Here is a 19,264-nt window from a genome sequence, read left to right on the forward strand (position 1 = left end):
GGAACGCGTGCACCATTGAATGGTGCTATCGTTGCAACGGTGTGTCCAGTAGCAGCTCAGCTGTGACTTTCGTGTAACGCGAACGCGCGTGGTTTCGCTCAGCGTCTGCTGCATTGTCGCACGTTGCTCTGCTTGCTGCACAGCGCGGTTTTTAGGGAAGCGTAGGGACCAACGCGCTCCTATATAGCGCCGAGCTTCTCCCGTTTTCTGGATAAGCGCGTGTTGCGGAGTGTTCCTCGGCGCGTTGTCAGGCTGTCACGCCACCTCGTTTTCTTTCCTTCATTATTATCGCTTTATTTTGCAAACGCGAAGGCATATAGCCGAGTTTGCCATTCCTGGCGTCACGTATATGCGCTCGTCGTACTGCAAGCCACGTTGAGAACTCTGCAGCGAAAAAAAAAATAAAGAGGGAAGAAGGGGGCAAGAAAGAGGAAGAGGCATCCAGGGGAAGTGACGCAAGTGGGTGCTGCCGCGGACGCCGCTACAAGCGTGCGCAGAACGAACGGCTCTCGTGCGGCGCTTGCTTGAAGCCGCGTTTTCCCTTTTGGCGCGAGCTGGTCGCGAAATTGGCAATCAGTGCGCCGACGCTTGTCGGATCAGGGTTCAGCCGGCGTCACACATATCGACGCTTTTGTGGCGATCTCTCGGTTCTGCGGGAATATAAGGGAGAGGAAAAAGTCCCCCCCCTCCTTTTTTTTTCGCACGGAGGTGTACAAAGTGGAGGGTGGCAGAGGGCGCCCTTGGAAATTCCAAAAATAACCGCTCGCTCTCCGGCGCTGCTGGTATACCAAGACCATTCTCTCTCTCTTAGTCTGGGGCGTTCTGATCTACCACGCATACGCGGCGCTTGTTTGTCGCTCGGAACGCACGTAGGTTCGAAACCGTCCTGTGCCCGGATCGCTCTGCACGGATGTCGAAAGCTGCCGCAAAGCACCAGACGGTGTGGCATTAAGTGTGACCTTTTGGTTCGTCTGGCGCCAGAAAAACCCTCTCCCACAGTTCCTTTTTTCCCTTCGCTATCCAAAGCAAGCAAGCAAGCCGGGCTTTAGCCGGCGGCCTGTCGCTTACGTCAGAGGCGATCGCCCCCTCTCCCTTCCCTCAATGCATCCCGCGCTTCTCTCCCTCTTTACGCGCGTCTCCCTAAACTGCGAGAAGGATGATGCTCTTCGCTGTTCCTTTTCTCCCAACCCGCCGCACGTTTTGGGAAACGGGGTCACTGGCACGCTTTCGGGGAGTTCATTGAGCTCTCGGTGGCTTGCAGCACAGTGTGCACGTCTCAGGCCCTGCGTCGCTAATTTTAGCATCGCCACCACCGCCTCCGCCGATTCTCCCTTCGCACGCTGGTCCTCCACCTTGCGCTTCGAAATCGGGACGGCGGTGAGGCGAGGATGGCTCAGAGAGGGAATTTTAGGGAAGGAAAGGTATACACCACTTTGCATCGCCCCCTCTCCCGTGCGCTCCCCTTTCCCGTTTTTGGCAGAATCGTGTCCGTCCCAGCTACCCCCTCCCTCGCCCTACTCACGACAGAGGTCTCGGGGTCGCCTCCCCTCCTCCTCACCGCCTCGTCCCTACCGCGTCGCCTCCCCTTCGGCCCCATTCGGTTTCCCGCGCGGTGGGTGCGCGCGCGCGCGCGCGTTTGACGTCATCAGTCTGGGCCGTATGACGTCGGTCCATTTAAGCGCCTTTCCCGCCATCTCGCTTTCTTTTTGTCTGTTCCATGCCCTTTTCGTTCACTCTTGGAGGTGTTCCTTTATGCTTAGGCTTTAGCGCTGGCATTTCTGGTTGTCCTACATCTGCAAAAAGAAAAGCTTTTTTTGTCTCCCTCGTTCATTTTGCACGGGTTCATTGCGTGTTTACAGGGATTAAAAGCCCGACCGGTATGCTCACTGTATCCTGAGAGCTAGGTGCCATGCCCCAACCGCGATCTGCAGATGACGCCAGAAAGGCGCACATATGAGCAGCGATATGTATATCGCTATTCGAGAACAGCCTGCAGCATTCGAGTGCAGCTGAACTGCTCTGTAATACACCTCCAAGAAAGAGCATAAGTTTTTCCACATTCATACTTCCGCACATGAAAAATAAAGGCGTCGTGCCTTCGGCCGAAGCTTGCAAGCATTTCGTTGAGGCGTCCACAATAACAGCACGAAGGTTCGAGTGCGAAGCCTGCACTGAATCTTCGGCATCTGAAGATTTACCGAATGCATTGCGGACAGGTTACACGGCTGCCTCGCGTGCAGTGTGGTCCAGGGTTCAAGGCCACACGAGAGAGCACGTAGCATGCACAAATGGCTCCGTTTTGGGAAGTCTAGAAGTGCTCGGCCTTGCACCAGGCGACTTGCAGGGATGATACAAGCACCTCTCTATACGCACCTCTGCACAAAAAAAGAAAAACAAACTAATCCACATCTACGTGAATCAAACCGTTTGTGAAGCGATTTGAATGCCATAAAACCAAATGCGACGTGTACAAATGCCTTTATCCTCATCCATAGAAGCAGCAATCTCGTGCAAGGAGTCACGTGATCTTGCACGTGACTCACATGTGACGCCAACCATTTCAGAGAGCTACTTGTCGTCGACTCGCGAGAAGTATGCGTGCGATTAAGGAAACGATTACTCAGATCCACCGTACATGTTGCATAATCTATGTGCAGCAAAGCTGTCATGAAGCGTTTATCTAAATGGCATAAAACTGAATGTGGTGCTTCGAGTTGTGTTTATTTTCATTTTACCAACGTGTAATTAGTTCAATAATTATTCGCGGCATAGATCAAAAGTTTTGACGTCGTGCAACGTTTAGGTTTGTGCACTACACCGTTCGCAGCTATGCCGCGGTGTGGACACCAGTTCAGGCGAGGTGGCACACTGGAAAAACCGGCGCCAAATTACTTATTATATATATATATATATATATACATATATATATATATATATATTACTGAAGCCACATTGAATATATTTCTGATGTCTTGAAATAAATCATATGGTTACCTTGTGTAGTCATCCCGCAGATGAGACATAGAAGGACGGTTGAGAAACACAACTAGAAGAGAAGTAGAACGAGCCTATAGTAAGGATCGCGCTTTCAGTTATCGCACAAAAGTAATGTTATTTGATATTTTTATATAATAATTACACGCAACACTTCACGGGCTCATGCAATCATTGATACATTCCTGATTTTACGACGAAATAAGCATTAAAAGCTGATCGGCGGATACGCCACGGGTAACTGGCATAGGCATGACCACGAAAGAGCGAGTAAACTGTACAGTTTAGCCTTGAGGTTGTGTCCACTCAGCGAGCTTTCGTGCACGCACTGTGTGGTGTCAGTTAAACTGCCTTGCATGGTGGCGTCATCCGTGCGCGCCTTGAGCACGACTGACGTTGCGGACACCGCATTGATCCAACGCCTCCATAGCTTCTCTTTCGGTGACGTAATGGCACCACAGGCGGTGACGTAACGCGCGGAATATCCCCAGGCTTTACGTGACATATGCGACAGCCGTCGCATGACTTTGTTTAAATAAACGCGTTAGAAGCGAACGTTGAATTGACCGTGCAAAATTAATGCACTCTGGGCGTTCAGTAAACGGTTTGGAGGTCACATGCCTGCGCGTTTTGTGCATGTATGCCGGACGTTCCCCGGGCCAGATGTGTTCGTCGGATCCAGAAGGTTCAACCGGACTGTCATACCTTGGTCACCCATGCACCGCAGCCTATTCAAGTCATCACAAGAATATCAATATCCCTTCAACGAATGTTCGTAGGCTGCCCATCAGGTATCATTGCATGTAACTGCGAGCATGGACACCACAGGAGGGTACTGGCGCGGCGCGATGCCTAAATATGGCCGAAATGCACTCCGTACAGTTGCAAAGAAAGGTACCCGCGGACCGTGCAACGTCATGCCATCGTCATTACGCAGACGTTTAAACCTCGACACCACTTCAGCAATGCCACCCCATTGTTGTCATGCCGTCGTTGTCATACCGCCTTCGTTGCATCATCGTCAATCCTTCTTTGTCTCTCTATCGTAATCACGGTGTCGCAATTCAATCGTGATTATGACGCCGTTGTCATGCCATCGTTGTCATTTCGTCGGCATCAGACAGTCGTCGTCATCGCTCCAGCTTCGTTATCAGACGCTCGTAATGCCGTCGTCGTCGTACAGGCTTTGTGATTCAGTTGTCGTAACGCCATTGTCATCATAGTGTTGTCGTTGTTATGCACTCGTCGTCGTGCATTTGTTATGCCGTCTTCGTGATGCCGTCGCGATCGTTCCATCTTCGTCATCATATTATAACTGCGTCATCCCACTCTCGCGATGCCGTTGTATTCATGTCATCGTCGTCTCACAGTCGTCGTCGTCCCAATGTCATCGTGCCGTCGAAACGATGCCGTTTCACCGTCGTCGTCACATCAGGAACGTCATCCTATTGTCGTCATACCGTCTTCGTCATTACCTTCGTTATTATATCCTGATCATGCCGCCTCCTTTCAGTCGTGATTATGCGCTCTTAACTTTTCTATGCCATCGTCGTCATTACGTCGTTGTCAGGTGGTCGCTATAGTGCATGCGTTGTCATACTGTCGTCGTCATTCCAGTTACGTCATCCGGTTGTCATGCCTTCGCCTTCATACAGCCGTTGTCGTTGCATCGACGTCATTCGTTCTTCGTCATTACATTGTCGTCACTGCATCGTCGTCATATAGTCTTCATCATGCTGCCATGTTCACGGATGACCTTGGCAAGCGACTGCCATAGCAAAGTAGGACGATAACGGAGTACGTCCCATGTAGCCGAAGCAACGAAAGCCTCTGAACGACCGCTAGAGACATTAAATAAACGGGAATTCCAAAATACGATGTGGCGCTGCATTGCGTCAATGATAATCGCTTTACATTCGACCGTCATCGTGAGACGAGTTTTGGCGTATAACCTTTTTTTTAGGAGACAGGTTGACGCTACGTATGACACACGTGGGATTGAGAAGAACTATAAGGACCACACCAAATCAGTTGATACTGATGAAGTACTTTCGAAACGCTATTTTTTTCTGTTATTTTGGCAGAAGAGGATTCATTACTACTGGAAAGCCGAAATGAAATGAAAGCCGAAGTTCCCCTTCTTGAAATACGCGCCGCAACCCAGCTCCTTTACCTCAATGTGGCATCAGTGCTTTTTTGTTTGTTTTTTGACACCTTCTCTGGATTACCAAGCCTTCTCTCAGGCTAAAAACAATTAGCTTTTTTGTGTATTTCAGAAGGATATAGGTTATTAACATATATCAACTTATTTTCCTCATTAGTTGCCCCTTAGCTCGGCTTTGGACGAAATCAGAGTGAACGGGCTCACGCAGGGAGCGCGAAAAACCTTCGACGCCTATTCGATGCCAAACAGAAGAAGAGGAGGGCGCCTACAATTGAGAAAATGCGGTAATCAGCGGAAAGCGACAGGATCGGCGCGTTGCTTAGGGCGGCGAGGCACGTCCGCGGCGTTAAGACGGCACGAGCACGTCCGAGTGATATTCCCCGCCGCCGATCGCAAAGTGCCGTCCAAGTGGAAACAAAGGGAGCCACGCTTTCTTGTCTCGGAGTGCGCACGCAACATGGGCCGCGGTGTTCCGTGCCGCGACCACGCGCATGCATACATCGCGAGCTGCGCTATACACTGTGCACGGCGTATACGCGTCCGAAGGCGCCGTTTTTAGTACCGCGGCACGGCACGCCCTCCGGTCGGCGCGTGTTTTCCTCTTTCCCGGTGAATATTTGCGCGGACGCGGTCGTGCGTACTTCTCGGGAATGAAGTCGTGCGCTGGATCGTACACGCTAAAGGTGCTTTTATTGTTGTGCGGGCGTGTTATGACTGCGGCAGAGAACTGTGTAGTACGCCGATATAGAGAGCAGTGGGGACGAGGCTGGCATCAGCGTATCAGGGTCCTCCACACAAACAATTACGAAAAGACGTAGCTTGCATAAATCGATACGTCCGTTATGAGTTATGGCAAAAAAAAGTCCTTGCTACCCAACCACCTGCTCAAAATGCGCTCATACATTTGGTAGAGCCAGTCGGTGTTGGAGCGAAGCTTACTTCGTCTCGTCTCCCGCATTGCGACCGCTGGCTGCGGCTGTCTTGCACAATGGGCTCGTTCCGGACATTGTGCAAACCGGCACCGGACCAACGGTGCAAACCGAGGTGGTCCGCGGCGGTTGGTTATGTGCGTAAGCACACGCAGACGTCACAACCAACACAAGCCCAGCGTCGCCGCACTTTCGTAGCCTTTATTCCACCCTATCATCATCCCTTCGTTGTTATGCCGCCGTTATCGCTTCGTCGTCTTTACTCTATCGTCGCCATTTTGTCGCCGTCACACCGTCATCATCGTGCAGGCGTTTGCGTTCCGCCGCCATCATGACACCGTCCTCACGACGTAATGACCGCGCAGTTGTCAACACACCGTCGTATCGTGCCACTACGAATAACAGTGCACACAGGCACAAAGACAGGCAAAGACGAAGGCAAGCGCTAACTTCAACTGTTTTTCTTTCAATCACGGCGTCGTCATCGTGCCATAGTGGCCTTGCCATTGTCGTCATGGCAACGTCGTCATCTGGTTGTCGTCATTTCGTTGTCGTCATGTCATCGTCGCCACAGAGTCGTCATCATGTCGTAGTTGTTCTATTGTCAACTCATTGTCATTGTTCTTCATAACGCGGGGTAAACGAAAAATCGCAGTTTCGCCGAAAAGGCGAAGGATCGATTGCGATCACAAATTAGTAGACAGCTATGCGAAGTAAGGATAGTAGTTTTATTGGCTGCAAAAAGTTGTGAACATTCGCTTACTAGGTAAATTAACAAGCATGGTGTCGCGCATGCACGAGCAAACATGAACACATCTCACTCGATGACTGTGGAAACTCGCTGTCATATCACTGGAGTGAGGAAGCGCGGCAGCAGCAGCGAGCGAATAGACCTTCGTGCTGCTTCTCGCTTCAACGCGAGCTGAGCGGCGAAAACACAGCGCAGACGAAGCTATCAGCAATCGGCACACTGTCCCCATCATAGATGGCTTTCAAGATATGGTCCACGCGGCCGCGCCATACGCTGCAGCCGCCGGAGTAAAATGAGCCCCTTCCCCCTTTCTTCCCCTTCCCCCAGTGCCTTGCGCGCGACGGAAAATGGCGCGCTTTCTCCCCGCTTTCCCCCTTTGAGTGCGCGAGATTGAGACGCCATCGTCGGCTCACCCTTGCGCGCTTTCACTCGCACATGCAGCATCCGGCGCGCGGCAACGATGTTGTCGCCATTGGACTTTTATACGGAACGTCACAGCGACGGCGACGGCAGAAATGCACCTTGAGTCTTCATGTGATTGCTATAGCGATAAAACAGCGTTTGTCGCAAGCACCGTGGGAACTCAGAACGCGTGAGATCCACATAATTTCCGTTTTCCTTTCATCTCACAATTTACACACTATAACGGTTTGGCGAAGATTCAGCTGTGAATAAAGGATCGAGAGAAGTAGTAGAAATTAAATTTCACTTGCGACATCCTAGTTGAAAAATAAACAGCCTGAGAAAAGCAAAATTCTACGCTACATATACAGGGAGGAAACACACAGAAGAGCATGGGCTGAAGATAATGAAATGAAATAAGATTCCACAGATAAACTGAACACGACAGTCGGTTGGAATCACAATGTTATCCCTGAACGGGGGCGCCACCCCTGGGCCAAGTTCGACAGTCGGGACTCCAAAGAAAAGATAACAAGATCGATATAATTTGTGTCGACCAGAGTATAATAAAGCACTAGTTAGTCAACCTACGTGGCATTTTTTTTTTGCGTTCTGGTTTCTGACTCATTTTTCCGGTTAACAATGAAACTCAACCTAATAAGCCTAGCCGAGTTAATCACCCTCTTTAGTGGCCTTTTGTACAGAAGCTTACAGATTTATGGGCCAGACCGGCTTATTCGGCCTGGGAGCACGAGGGGAACAAGAGAACCGTCCTTGAAAACTTTGGAGCGATAGCGAACAGCTCTACACGAGCCGAAGTTGCTTCATTGGGAACGCGTTCGAAACTATTTCGCGCGCGGCGTTGTAACGAGTTGAGAGGGACGCACTTGCGTTCGTTAATTGCCCTCCCTCGGGAGACGTTGGCCGCGAGCCGCGACGTTCACTACGCGGTGGAGAGAGCTGCGGCAATCAATTTGGATGCACGAGTGCGCGGAGGGCGACCGAGAGGGCGTGGGCGCTTCCCCTTTTTGAGCGTGCACTGAAAATCTCGGCATGCCGCGGTATCCGCCCCCCCCCCCCCCCTCCTTCAGCTGATCTACAGATGGAACTTGGACATTCGAAACATTTCCAACGGTTCGGGAGAAATGGAAACTGTGTAGGAGAAGTGGAAAGGCGACAGTGTAGGAATGACGCTGGTATTCAACTATAGTTTTTTTCTGCATTATAACGGTTGGCGTTTCAGTGCGGTGAAGCTATAGCTGAAGATCAGCGCCCTTCCTGGCCTGTCGTCTTCGGTCTCCTCTTACAGAGCTTCCATTTCCCCTGAAGCCTTGAAAATGTCTCAGAGAGAGAGAGAGAGAGAGAGAGAGAGAGGGAGGGAGGGAGGGAGGGAGGGAGAGAAAGCAACGTTTAATTATGCTCGAATTGCTGATAGTCGGCCGAGCAGAGTCCCTCCGTCCAATGCCTATTTCTGCCGTCTGCTGGCATACCCGTGTCGTGCAAAACAAAGACGTTACTGACGAGTGGTGGAAAATTTTATCTTGCTTTGGTCCACTTTTGACGACGTCTACCAGTAACCGCTGAACTCCTTGACTTGGTGGCGCCCTCTGCGCCCCAGCGTGAATTCAACGTGTATTTCCTCCCTCTCCCCTCTCTCTCATCTTAGTGTTCTCCTTTTGACTTTCCCCCAGCATAGGGTAGCCAACCAGACGCTTTTGTGATTGACATGCTTGCCTTCTCCAGTTCTTTCCTCCTATTCCTCTTGTTCGCGTTCAAATGTCGCGCCGGTTATAACATGTCTGTCGCGCCGGCTTATGTATATAGTTAGGCGAAACCGAAACACGGGCAAAAGTGCTAGTCAACTAATTTCTACTTGATTAGTGGGTGAACTTCTCTGTCTCTTGTGCCCAGAAGTGGAAGCAATATTCAACTCATAGCGATACGGGCTTGCACAGTTGTCGGTCGTTCAATACCTTACCTCACTGGTACAGTTCGTCCGCTATTTATACCGGTGTCATCGTATGCATTCCAAAGTAATCGCTGGTGGTCGCGCACACTAGAAAACGTGCTGCACTACTCGGGACGCGCGCGCAGCCTGTTCAGACAGTGACTTTGAACAAACAACATTCAGGAAGTTTTGGATAAAGTCGGCTCGTTTTTTTTTCGCTGAACGATAACAGTGATAATCCAGTGGAAGATGGTCACTGGCAAAAGTACACCTAAACATTTTTTGTGGCAACCCTTTAGGGGCTGATCTCTTCCCCGAACACTATACGCTACCTTTGGCGCATTTATTTTGTATTTCTTTCAGTGCTGCACTTCCGGTATTTTTTACATCCGCCGCGGTTGACGTCTCGACTTCGATCGCGGCCGCCTTTTAATGAGGGCGAAATGCAAAATAACGATTGTGCTCTTAGGTTTACGTACACGTTCCACACACACAGAAAGAGAGAAACAGACGAGAGGAAAGTGAGGACCTGACGCACGTCCGGTTTGCTACCCTGCACTGGGGAAAATAAATATAGGGATGACAGGAGAGATATGAGAGAGAGAAAGAGCACGATTTCGCGCACATTTGAAGGTGCGCTCCGAGTCTACAAACAGTCAACAAGGGACCTGTCTACTTGAGGTACTGCAATAACGCTTTCGTGGCTTTCTGTGCCATCGGCGTGTATGAGGCCCTGGTCCAAGTATCTTTAGCTCGAAAAAAAAATGGTCTACCTCAGATGGTCAAAATTAATCTGGGGTACCCTGCTACGGCATGCCTCATAATCAGATTGTGGTTGTGGTACGTATAACCCAATAATTTAAATTCTTTCCTGGTACTATCGAGGCCCGACCGGTATACGCATATCAGCTTGTCATAGTGCTGCTGGCAGGGGTCTATAGGCGGCATAGCGCTAATGCAAGGAACTGCACGCAAAGTCATCATCATCAGCTTATTTATATCCACTGCAACGCGATAGGCCTTACCAGAGATCTCCAATTACCCCTTTCTTGCGCAAGCTGATTCACGCTTACCTCTGCGAATTTCTTGATTTTAACGCACCACCCAATTTCCTGCCATCCTCGACTGCACTTCCCTTCCCTGGTACGCATTCTGTAACTCTAACAGACCACTATTAGACTTATCAATAACGGATTAAAAATTTGTTTACTCGGTTAAGCTCGGGGTAATATAAGTGCTTTATTCAGTAACCGATTGCATGTAACCAGTGATATTTTTGATACAGCAAGCTATCCCGCAGGGGCGTCTGCGTAAACAGGCGTTTGGTGTGTTGCGACACCACGTACCCGAGCACATGAGGGTTGGACCCTCCCGCGTGTAGCCGTGCGAGGCTTAGCCGTGTCTGGGGAAAGGGGGATCCTGGGGGTTGAGCCGATGTTTGGACTTTTAAGGCCCCCCGGCTGAGGCAACGTACCTCTTCGGCCTCTGCTTCACATAGACGGCACCTCCAGACCTATCCATCTGGAGGAAACTGGCAGTCGCCTTTTCTTGTCCTTCTCTTCAATCTTAGTCTTTCTATTTCGCATTTTCATCTGCCCTGTCTTCTATTCCTTTCTCACTTCAGAATTTCCGGGCGGCAAGGGATAACCTTGCGTGGGTAGCCAAGAAGAGTTGATTGTTGGACTAGTTGGTTTTCCATACTTGAAGTAGTAACTTAGCGCGGTAAAAATTACATGGACAAGAAAGGTGGGCAAAGACAGCGCATGTCTTTTTCCACCTTTCTTGTCTCTCTGGTTTTTTTACAGACAAGCTCTGCAGACAAGCTCAGAAGGAGCAAAACAAAGCAAGGGGCTTTCTGTGCCGATACCCAACTGCAGAAAAGCTTGTTGACTTCAAACATTCTAAAGCACAGGAAAGGCTAGGAGGGCAAGCTGGGTGAAGTTTCTGTCCGGAAGAAATTCTTATGCACAAGAAACAAAAGCGTGGAATGCGCTCGGAAGGCTAAAGAGGCAGGAACTGCATCCGCTGCCTTTGGTAAATAACCAAAGTAACATGTTGGAGGACGAGGTAGACGCTTTTGGTGCACATTTTCAGTATGTATCTAGCTCCGTACACTACACACATACATTACTTAAACACAAAGAACTAGAAGAACGCGAGAGACTGGACTAAAAATGCATAGGAAACGATTTATATAACCCTCCGTTCAACACTGCTTAGTTTAGAGCAGCATTGAACGCCTGCGAAAGGTGTGCGCCGGTAACGCATAGGATCATGTATGACATGATCAAGAACATGCACACGGACACACTAATTACATCGCTCACACTTCATAACATTTGGGCAGCCGAACACCTTCCAGTGATATGTGAAGAAGCTATCGTTGTCCCAGTTTTGAAACAGGGCAAACGCCCATCCTTGGTAACAAGCTACTGCCCTATAGCACTTACAAGCTGCCTATGTAAGCTTTTCGAAAATATGATAAATCACCATCTCTTGTATATCCTAGAATTAAAACAACATGATTGATCCCTGTCAATGTGGTTTTCGGGACGGCCGGTCCACAACCGGCCATCATGGGCGCATTGAGGCAAGCACCCGCGATGCATTTGGCCATAAAAAATATTTCTTATCAGTTTTTCTACACATGGAAAAGGCCTATGACACCACATGACACTTCGGCATATCAGAGATCTATCGGAAATGGGCATCCATGACAACATGCTTTGTATAATGGAAAGGTACCTCTCACACCGTACTTACCGTGTTAGAATTGGTAATGCTCTGTCTAGGTCATTTTCACAGGAAACTGGGGTATTGCAGGGCGGCTTAGTTAGCTGTACCCATATTTTATTGTTAAAATGAGCTCTTTGCGTTCGTGTATTCCACCAAACATATTTTATTCAGCATATGTCGATGATGTACAAATTGGATTTAAACCGTGTAATATCGCAGTCTGCGAGCGACACCTTCAGCTTAGGCTGAACAAAGTCTCAGCTTGGGTAAATCAGAAAGGCTTCAAGCTGATACTACAGAAAAGCTCCTGTGTCCTCCTTACAAGGAAGAGGGGTCTCGTTCCAGAGCCTAGTATTCAGCTCCATGACCAGCGCTTACGTTTGAACACACAGCACAAATCTCTTGGTGTCATACTTCACTTTAAACTTACATTCATTCCACATATGAAGCATGTGAAAGCCAAGTGTTTGAAAACAATGAACATTCAGAAATTATGGTGCACATGACGTGGGGCAGTGACAGGGGCTGCCTAATGAACCTCTATAGGAGCCTCATACGATCACGTCTGGACTGTGGTTCTGTGGTGTATAAACTGCCGCTCCATGTGCACAAAACATTTTGGATCCCGTTAACCATTTAGGTATTCGCCTGGCCTCAGACGCCTTCAGAACAAGTCCTATACAGAGTTTACACTCAGAATTCAGTGCGTGGTCACTCCACCTGCAAAGAACATATATAAGCTTCGCATACTTCCTCAAAGTTCAATCTAATTCTGAACACCCTTGTTATAAAACCGTTAATGATTTGACGTCAGCCACACTATTTCAAAACGGACCTTCAATGAGAAAAACTATCTCACTATAGGTGAGCAAGCTGAGCGAGGAAATGAACGGCTTACTACATGTGCATCCACTGATGGCTCCAACAAGGCTGTTGCCACCGTGGCTGCGGCAACTGATAGCAAGGGACACGTCCTTTGTCGAAGTTACAAAGCATGCTCGAGAGATGCACATCCATATGCACTTTCTTGAACTCTAGTCGAAGTACTCCTCCCGATAATTTTATACAAAAGCATCAAAGTCACGTAATGGCGTATCCTACGCGGCAGTCGGGCCATCTTTCTCGAATTGCAATATTATGCACGCAGAAACGAGAGTCTTTACTGCAGAGCTTATGCGTTACTCTCAGCTGTAAAACGCATAAAAGCATTAAAACTACAAAAATCTCTCATATTTACGGACTATTTAAGCGCACTAAGAGCTTTATTGTCTTTACGGAAACATAAGAATCCAGTAATCAATGACTTCTCTGCCCTGTGTGTCCTGTGTACGCGCCCTGTGTGTGCATCTAACGAACACATAGTAGTATGTTGTGTGCCAGGTCACAGAGGCATAGTGGGCAACATGCTCGTAGACTAACTTGCTACATCCATAACAACTTGAGCATGTAATAATACCATAGCTATCCCTCTCACAGAGTTGAAGCCTTTCTTGTGCAGGACACTGAGAAACATTTGGCAATCCATCTGCGACCATGAAACGTCTATTAAACTTCATTTAATCAAGCCGCACGTACGAACTTGGCCTTCGGTAGCAAAAGCGCGGCAAACTTACATGTTCCGTCGACTGAGAATAGGACGCATACGGATTCTTACTTGTTGACTGGTGGTGAACCTCCTCTGTGGTAGGTGTGGTGAGAGGCTGACCGTTCTCCACGTCTTGAGGGAATGTCGGGAACATACCGATGCCGCATTCGCTTTCATCCGGAATTGTTTCTTGGAGCAGAACCAATTTGTGACCATAAATCAGTGGGAATTTTTTTACAAGATGTCGAGTTATTGCGCGTTACAAGCACACGATATTCGTAGCACATCCTCCCACGAGAGGCTGATGCTGCGATAGTAGCGACCTGTATGGTACATGCCTCCGTGCCTTTGTACCTTAAGGCCTTGTTGAGGAAGTAATGCTACTTGTAGCGACTTATTTGAGTACAGCACCTCTTCGTAGTACATCGTTTCTCCATAGCATATGTCATGCATCATTCTCTAATTTTATTACGAATATATTTACGCACTTTCCCAATATTTTAGGCCTGTATATAGCCATGTTTCATCCACGTTTCGTTGATTATTATTAATTTACCAATGACAGTCTATTATCATAGCCTTGGCGCTGCTCGGCCACTTTTGTCCCTTGGGTGAATAAACTCCAATTATCACCATCATAAAGCAAGCTATAATAGGTGACCCAGCTATGAGTACATAAACTTGGCGGGATGTACAGTGTTCAAATGGATGAAAACTTGTACATGGGTTTCCTCCTTCCCACAATCGGTGTCCGGCAGGTACGTCTTAATCACCTGAACGGGACAGGCTTGGAGATTTGCATGCCCCTTTTGGAAGTCTGACCTCCGAGCTTTTCACTAATGATAAATTTATATATTTCTCTCGGAAGTGTTTTGAAGAGACGCTTATAGGCAGTGAGAGCTATTGCTGTATTCTTGGCTTAGTGCAGTGTATCACTTCTCTGATATAGACAGAACTTCTTTTGCCGCTATACGCAAGTGTTTCTATCTGTTTGATAAGTGTACTTGACTCATATACACTTATTTTAGTGATTGTAACGCACGAACAGTATTTTTAGGTGTGAGGGCTGTATACTTTGCAGCTTCATGTTAAATTACATTACATATTTGATCACTTTTTCGAGGAACGTAAGCGTTTGCCGGTGTGAATTACAACTTGTCGTTTAAGTCTAAATGGCTTACGAGTGAAGGGTGCCAGATGTAGGTCCACCAGAGGCTGACCAAAAAACTGAAACAATGCTTATATGGCTCGAGAGCGGTGGCCACTTCGGACGCTGATGCCAGGGAGTCAACTACGGACAATTTTCTAGTGTTTCACCGGCCCCCTCGGTTGGGAGCGCCTTCAGCGCCTTCCCGCAGCCCCAGCAACAATGAGCGTTGGGCTTCGTAGAGTACACAGACCCGAGCATCGTGGCATTGAGTAACCACAATCTTGTTAACAAGGTGATCGGACGTAACAGCATAGCCCTTCTCTCCAGTGGGCACATGGAGCGCGTTTTCAGTATCGCTGCCACATGCGCTCACAAGAAAACGAGGGAAGGTTGCCGAGGACATTATAAAAAATCTTACAAAGCACATGTGAAGGGCTTTAGAGAAGGCATTAAAAGTGCCTGGCCAGCTTGTTCTGTTTGTTTAGGGAGGAAAGTAAGGTTAATCAGCAACATTTTAACAATTTAAATCATTAATTAATTAATTTACAGTACTCTCACAGTAAGTATACATTATAGAGGGGAGAGGCTACATAAAGGAGATAAAAATAGATATACAGAAAAGGCACAGTATAAGTAAGAATGAAAAATTATGCTAGTTCACTAATTTACACATCATAAACAAAAGATAATAGTAGTAGTTCACCATAGAAATCTCTTGATAGACTTTTCAATACACAAGTTGGGAATGATAGGTCAATACATACTTAGTTAAGTTGCAAATATAGTATTTATACACTGAAAAGTCACATGATATATTGAACGCAATTGTTTATTTACTTTTGTGGCACAATAACTGGTAACTGCAATCGATCGAATTTCCGAAGAAAATAACTGTAATCGGTTACTTTATTTCTGTACTAGACGTTCTGTCTGTCTGTCTCTTCGCTTCTAGCGGTTTTCTTTTCACGGATGGTTGTGTCACGTGGTATGGGCTCCTGGGTGTGTGCCAACTTGGGTCACTGGACATGTGCCACTGACATGCATGCAGATCCTGTAGACACTACCATTAGAGCTTCTTGTAGTAAGTTTTGCAGCAAAATTTATGCCTGTGAGGAAAGTACCGGGTGCTCAGCGTAAAGGAAATTCGCGCAAGACTGATGTCGATTAGAATCGTGGGACATTATAAACCCTAAGGGATGTAACGTTTAGAGTAAATTCCAAGTTCTCTAAGGTTTCACCCTAAATGTCGTTGGATTCAGACGTGTCTTCAGTTTTAGCGATTGTTGTGCACTTTTTACTCTTTTGAAGAGAGTGTTTTGCACATTGATGAGTATTTTGCTTGTGAGACAACATAAATCCTAAAGCGTGTATATAGTGAACGTTGCGTCTTCAGTTCTCGTAATTCGTGTGCAGTGCCAAGAGACCCGAAGAGAGGGTTCTCTACGTTGACAATCGTCGTCGCAAGACAAACCCCCCAGAGGGCGTGATTTTTTGAGAGTTTACACCGCAAAACCGTGCGCTGTTCCAAACGGTGCTTGTCGGTGTCTTTAGCTCTCGCGATTATTGTCGTGTACAGTGTGTCGCGGGTTGACGTGAAGGTGCGCGATTAGCTAACGACAGGACGTGGTGCTCGCAGTGGAGGAGGAGGCGCGGAGGAGGAGAAGGAGGAGGCGGGTATGTCGCAGACGGTGCTCCGGGGATTCCCGGGCCTGCCGTGCGAGGTACGGCTCGAGTTCCAGCTGCCGCTGCCGCGCAACCTGGCGTGCACGTTGTGCCGCGCCGTGTGCCCGGTCATCTACCGCGCCGGCTGCTGCCACGCCTTCTGCGAGCGATGCAAGCAGGAGCTCATGCGCTCCAGGCCAGTGCTCCTGTGCCCCGTCGACGGAAACGAGACCTGGACAGAGAAGGTAAGCCTCCCGAGGCGGTAGTCACCCTCGGTGCATGTATGGTGCATCTGCCACAGAAGAGACACCCTAAGAGAGAGAAACACTTGCGATATTACCCTCCTATCCACTTAAACTATCTATAAAATAGCATACAGATAAGACGTGATGCAGTAATTCAATAATGAATTCAGCCTGCATGCGCGATCGCTAATAAATGTACTAATGCGGGTAAGTGAAACGCAACTGATTTAGCGTAATTTAAACGCGCTCTTTACCTTCTGTCCGTCTGGACACTGGTCCAGACGGGCTTCGGCACTCAAGGCCTTAAGGGCTTTGCTGAAGTTTTTAAGGACATGCGAATTGTGCGATCGCCTTTGAGTGTCGTATCGCGTACTATCGCGTTGCTGCGTGAATTTTCCGATTTCTCTTTTTTTTCTCCTCTTCTTCTTCTTTCTCCTTTTATTCCCTTTACCCCTTTCCCCAGCACAGGGTAGCCAGCCGGTACTTACACTGGCTAACCTCCCTGTCATTCCTCCTCTTTGTCTCTCCTCTCCTTCTGTTTTCGCACTTTCTTCTGGGGTCAGCATGTTTTCCGCATCTGCGTTTAACTTGGGCCTCGTTTGCGGCTGGACAAGCAGCAGTGCGAAACCTAGTTCTCCAATGATTACTGGTAGGAAGGGTTCTATTTTATAATACGCCATTCGCGTTTCATTTGACCGCGAGAATACACTGCCCAGGAGAAGTAAATAACATGATTGTACAAACGAAACCATGCCTGCAACACAATATCTCTATTCTTACGTGGTGCAGATTGTTCCGGATGACACTGTGTGGAATTCGTTGAAGGACTTCACGGTGCTGTGCTCGCAGAGCCTCCACGGCTGCAGGTTCAGCGATACTGTTGCTGCATTCAAGGTAGGCGACTCGCAGATATATCATTGCGACAGCAAATACACTGACACTCCAGGCACATTTGTGCCGTCGCCGTGAGGTTTCGTATAGAGTCCAAGGGCGACGAAATTGCCGCAGCACGCTGTCTGCTGTATGTGCGAGTGACAGCGTGAGGCTAAGCCGGCGATCGTGGCTCAATCTCGCACACTCAAGCAAGGAAAGCGGGGAGGAAGCGCGCCGTATTCAGCCGCGCGCAAAGCTGGGGGGAAGGGTTGGGAGAGAGGTCGTTCTACTACGGGCGGCCTGGGTGGCCGTACACAACATTTGTATGAAATCGCCAAAATCGTTTCGAAGTCCCTTTAAGTGTAAATATGACTAATTCTCGAAAACCTAATTATTATATAATGATGTAAATGCCATTGATGTATGTCGGTCGTCCTTCAGTGGCTGCCGGTGGCTTACTTGAAAGCGTTTGGGCTCAAATTGGCCGGTTAATTCTGTTTGTGCGTGCCTCTTGCATATAAAAGTGGGTGCGAAAATGACCATGTCCTGTGTCGTGCAGAACCACATCCGCGACTGCCCATACATGAAGAAGCGGTGCCCTTTGTGCGAGGAGGACGTGTTGTCCAAGGACCTGTTCAGCCATCTGGGCAGCGTGTGCGCCAAGAGGCCGCTGGCATGCGACCACTGTGGCCTCAACTTCCACAAGGAGCTGCTCAATGTGGGTTTGCCGTGGTTTATGCGGCCTTTTCATATCCTCAATACGTTCCTTCTGTTCTGCTTAAGTATTGTCATCATTCTGTGCTGTTCTTCGATTGTAAGCGCATGCTTCAAACGAACGGTGGCAGTCTTGACCACGAACAGACAACAGTATATATTTAAATGATTGTAGGTCTATTTTGGGAAGTGGCGCAGAGAAAGGCAGCTGAGTATGACTTATTATGGAAGCTTCACACGCGAAGCTTCATCGTTAGACATCGTTAGACATCATCATGTCATCGTTAGACATCGTTAGACCTCATGAAAATAGAAAATTTACAATAAAATTTATAGGTTTCTGCAATATTGCTCGTAGGACACGTCTGTTCCGGCCACAGCCCCATATACATATGTCATCTGCATATAAAGAGATTTCAACCGATTTGGCAATGCATTTCTCCAGTCCAGTAAGAGAGACGTTAAATAAGGCTGGACTTAAAGCACAGCCCTGGGTAACTCCTCGATGCACTGTGTGCGGAGCTATGTCACTTCTTTTGTGGACATGTAGACTGATCGACCAGTGAGGTAGTCTGAGATCTAGTGGTACACACGACCATCAACTGCAACGGATTTCAGAGCGTATAAGATAGCCTCGTGAGCCACTTTACCGAATGCTCCCTTGATGAGGAAGAATACGCCGATAGTGATACGTGCAGTCTTGTTGAGTTTTACGCAGTTGACAAAGCTAATAACGTTGCCTATGATGCTGCGAGCTTTTCTGAACCCTGGTTTTGCCGAGGCTGGACATTAATTTTCACCAGCAACCAGTCCAGGCGCGTCAATACCACCTTCTTCATAAGCTTTCCCGCGCAAATAAGAAGAGAAATCGGACCACATGAGTTTACGTCAATTGGAGACTTGCCAGGCTGGAGGATCAGGGATACCACGAGCTCGCGTCCAACAATGTTCATGGTTCAAGCAGCCAGGAGGTCATTTTTGCGGCGTTTCTGGAAGAACCACCATTCCTTTTCAGGAACGACCATGAACTTGGATGATATTGCTCGTAAAGTTTATGGACATGATGTTGTGGAAAATTATGGAAGAAGAAACCAAATCTCGTAGGAGAGGC

At 48.2% G+C, this 19,264-nt stretch overlaps 1 protein-coding gene across 1 annotated transcript in view; it reads left to right on the forward strand.

Annotated features, from left to right (window-relative positions):
- LOC126544391 (TNF receptor-associated factor 5-like) overlaps window positions 1-19,264 on the forward strand; it is a 49,824-nt gene that overhangs the window by 847 nt on the left and 29,713 nt on the right. The window contains exons 2-4 of the mRNA XM_050191704.2: window positions 16,296-16,566; window positions 17,356-17,460; window positions 17,999-18,157. Of these exons, the coding sequence (XP_050047661.1) occupies window positions 16,336-16,566; window positions 17,356-17,460; window positions 17,999-18,157 (495 nt within the window). The 5' untranslated portion in view covers window positions 16,296-16,335. The remainder of the gene's footprint in view (window positions 1-16,295; window positions 16,567-17,355; window positions 17,461-17,998; window positions 18,158-19,264) is intronic.

This window comes from Dermacentor andersoni, chromosome 10, assembly GCF_023375885.2.
Source record: "Dermacentor andersoni chromosome 10, qqDerAnde1_hic_scaffold, whole genome shotgun sequence".
Classification (NCBI taxonomy): Eukaryota; Metazoa; Arthropoda; class Arachnida; order Ixodida; family Ixodidae; genus Dermacentor; species Dermacentor andersoni.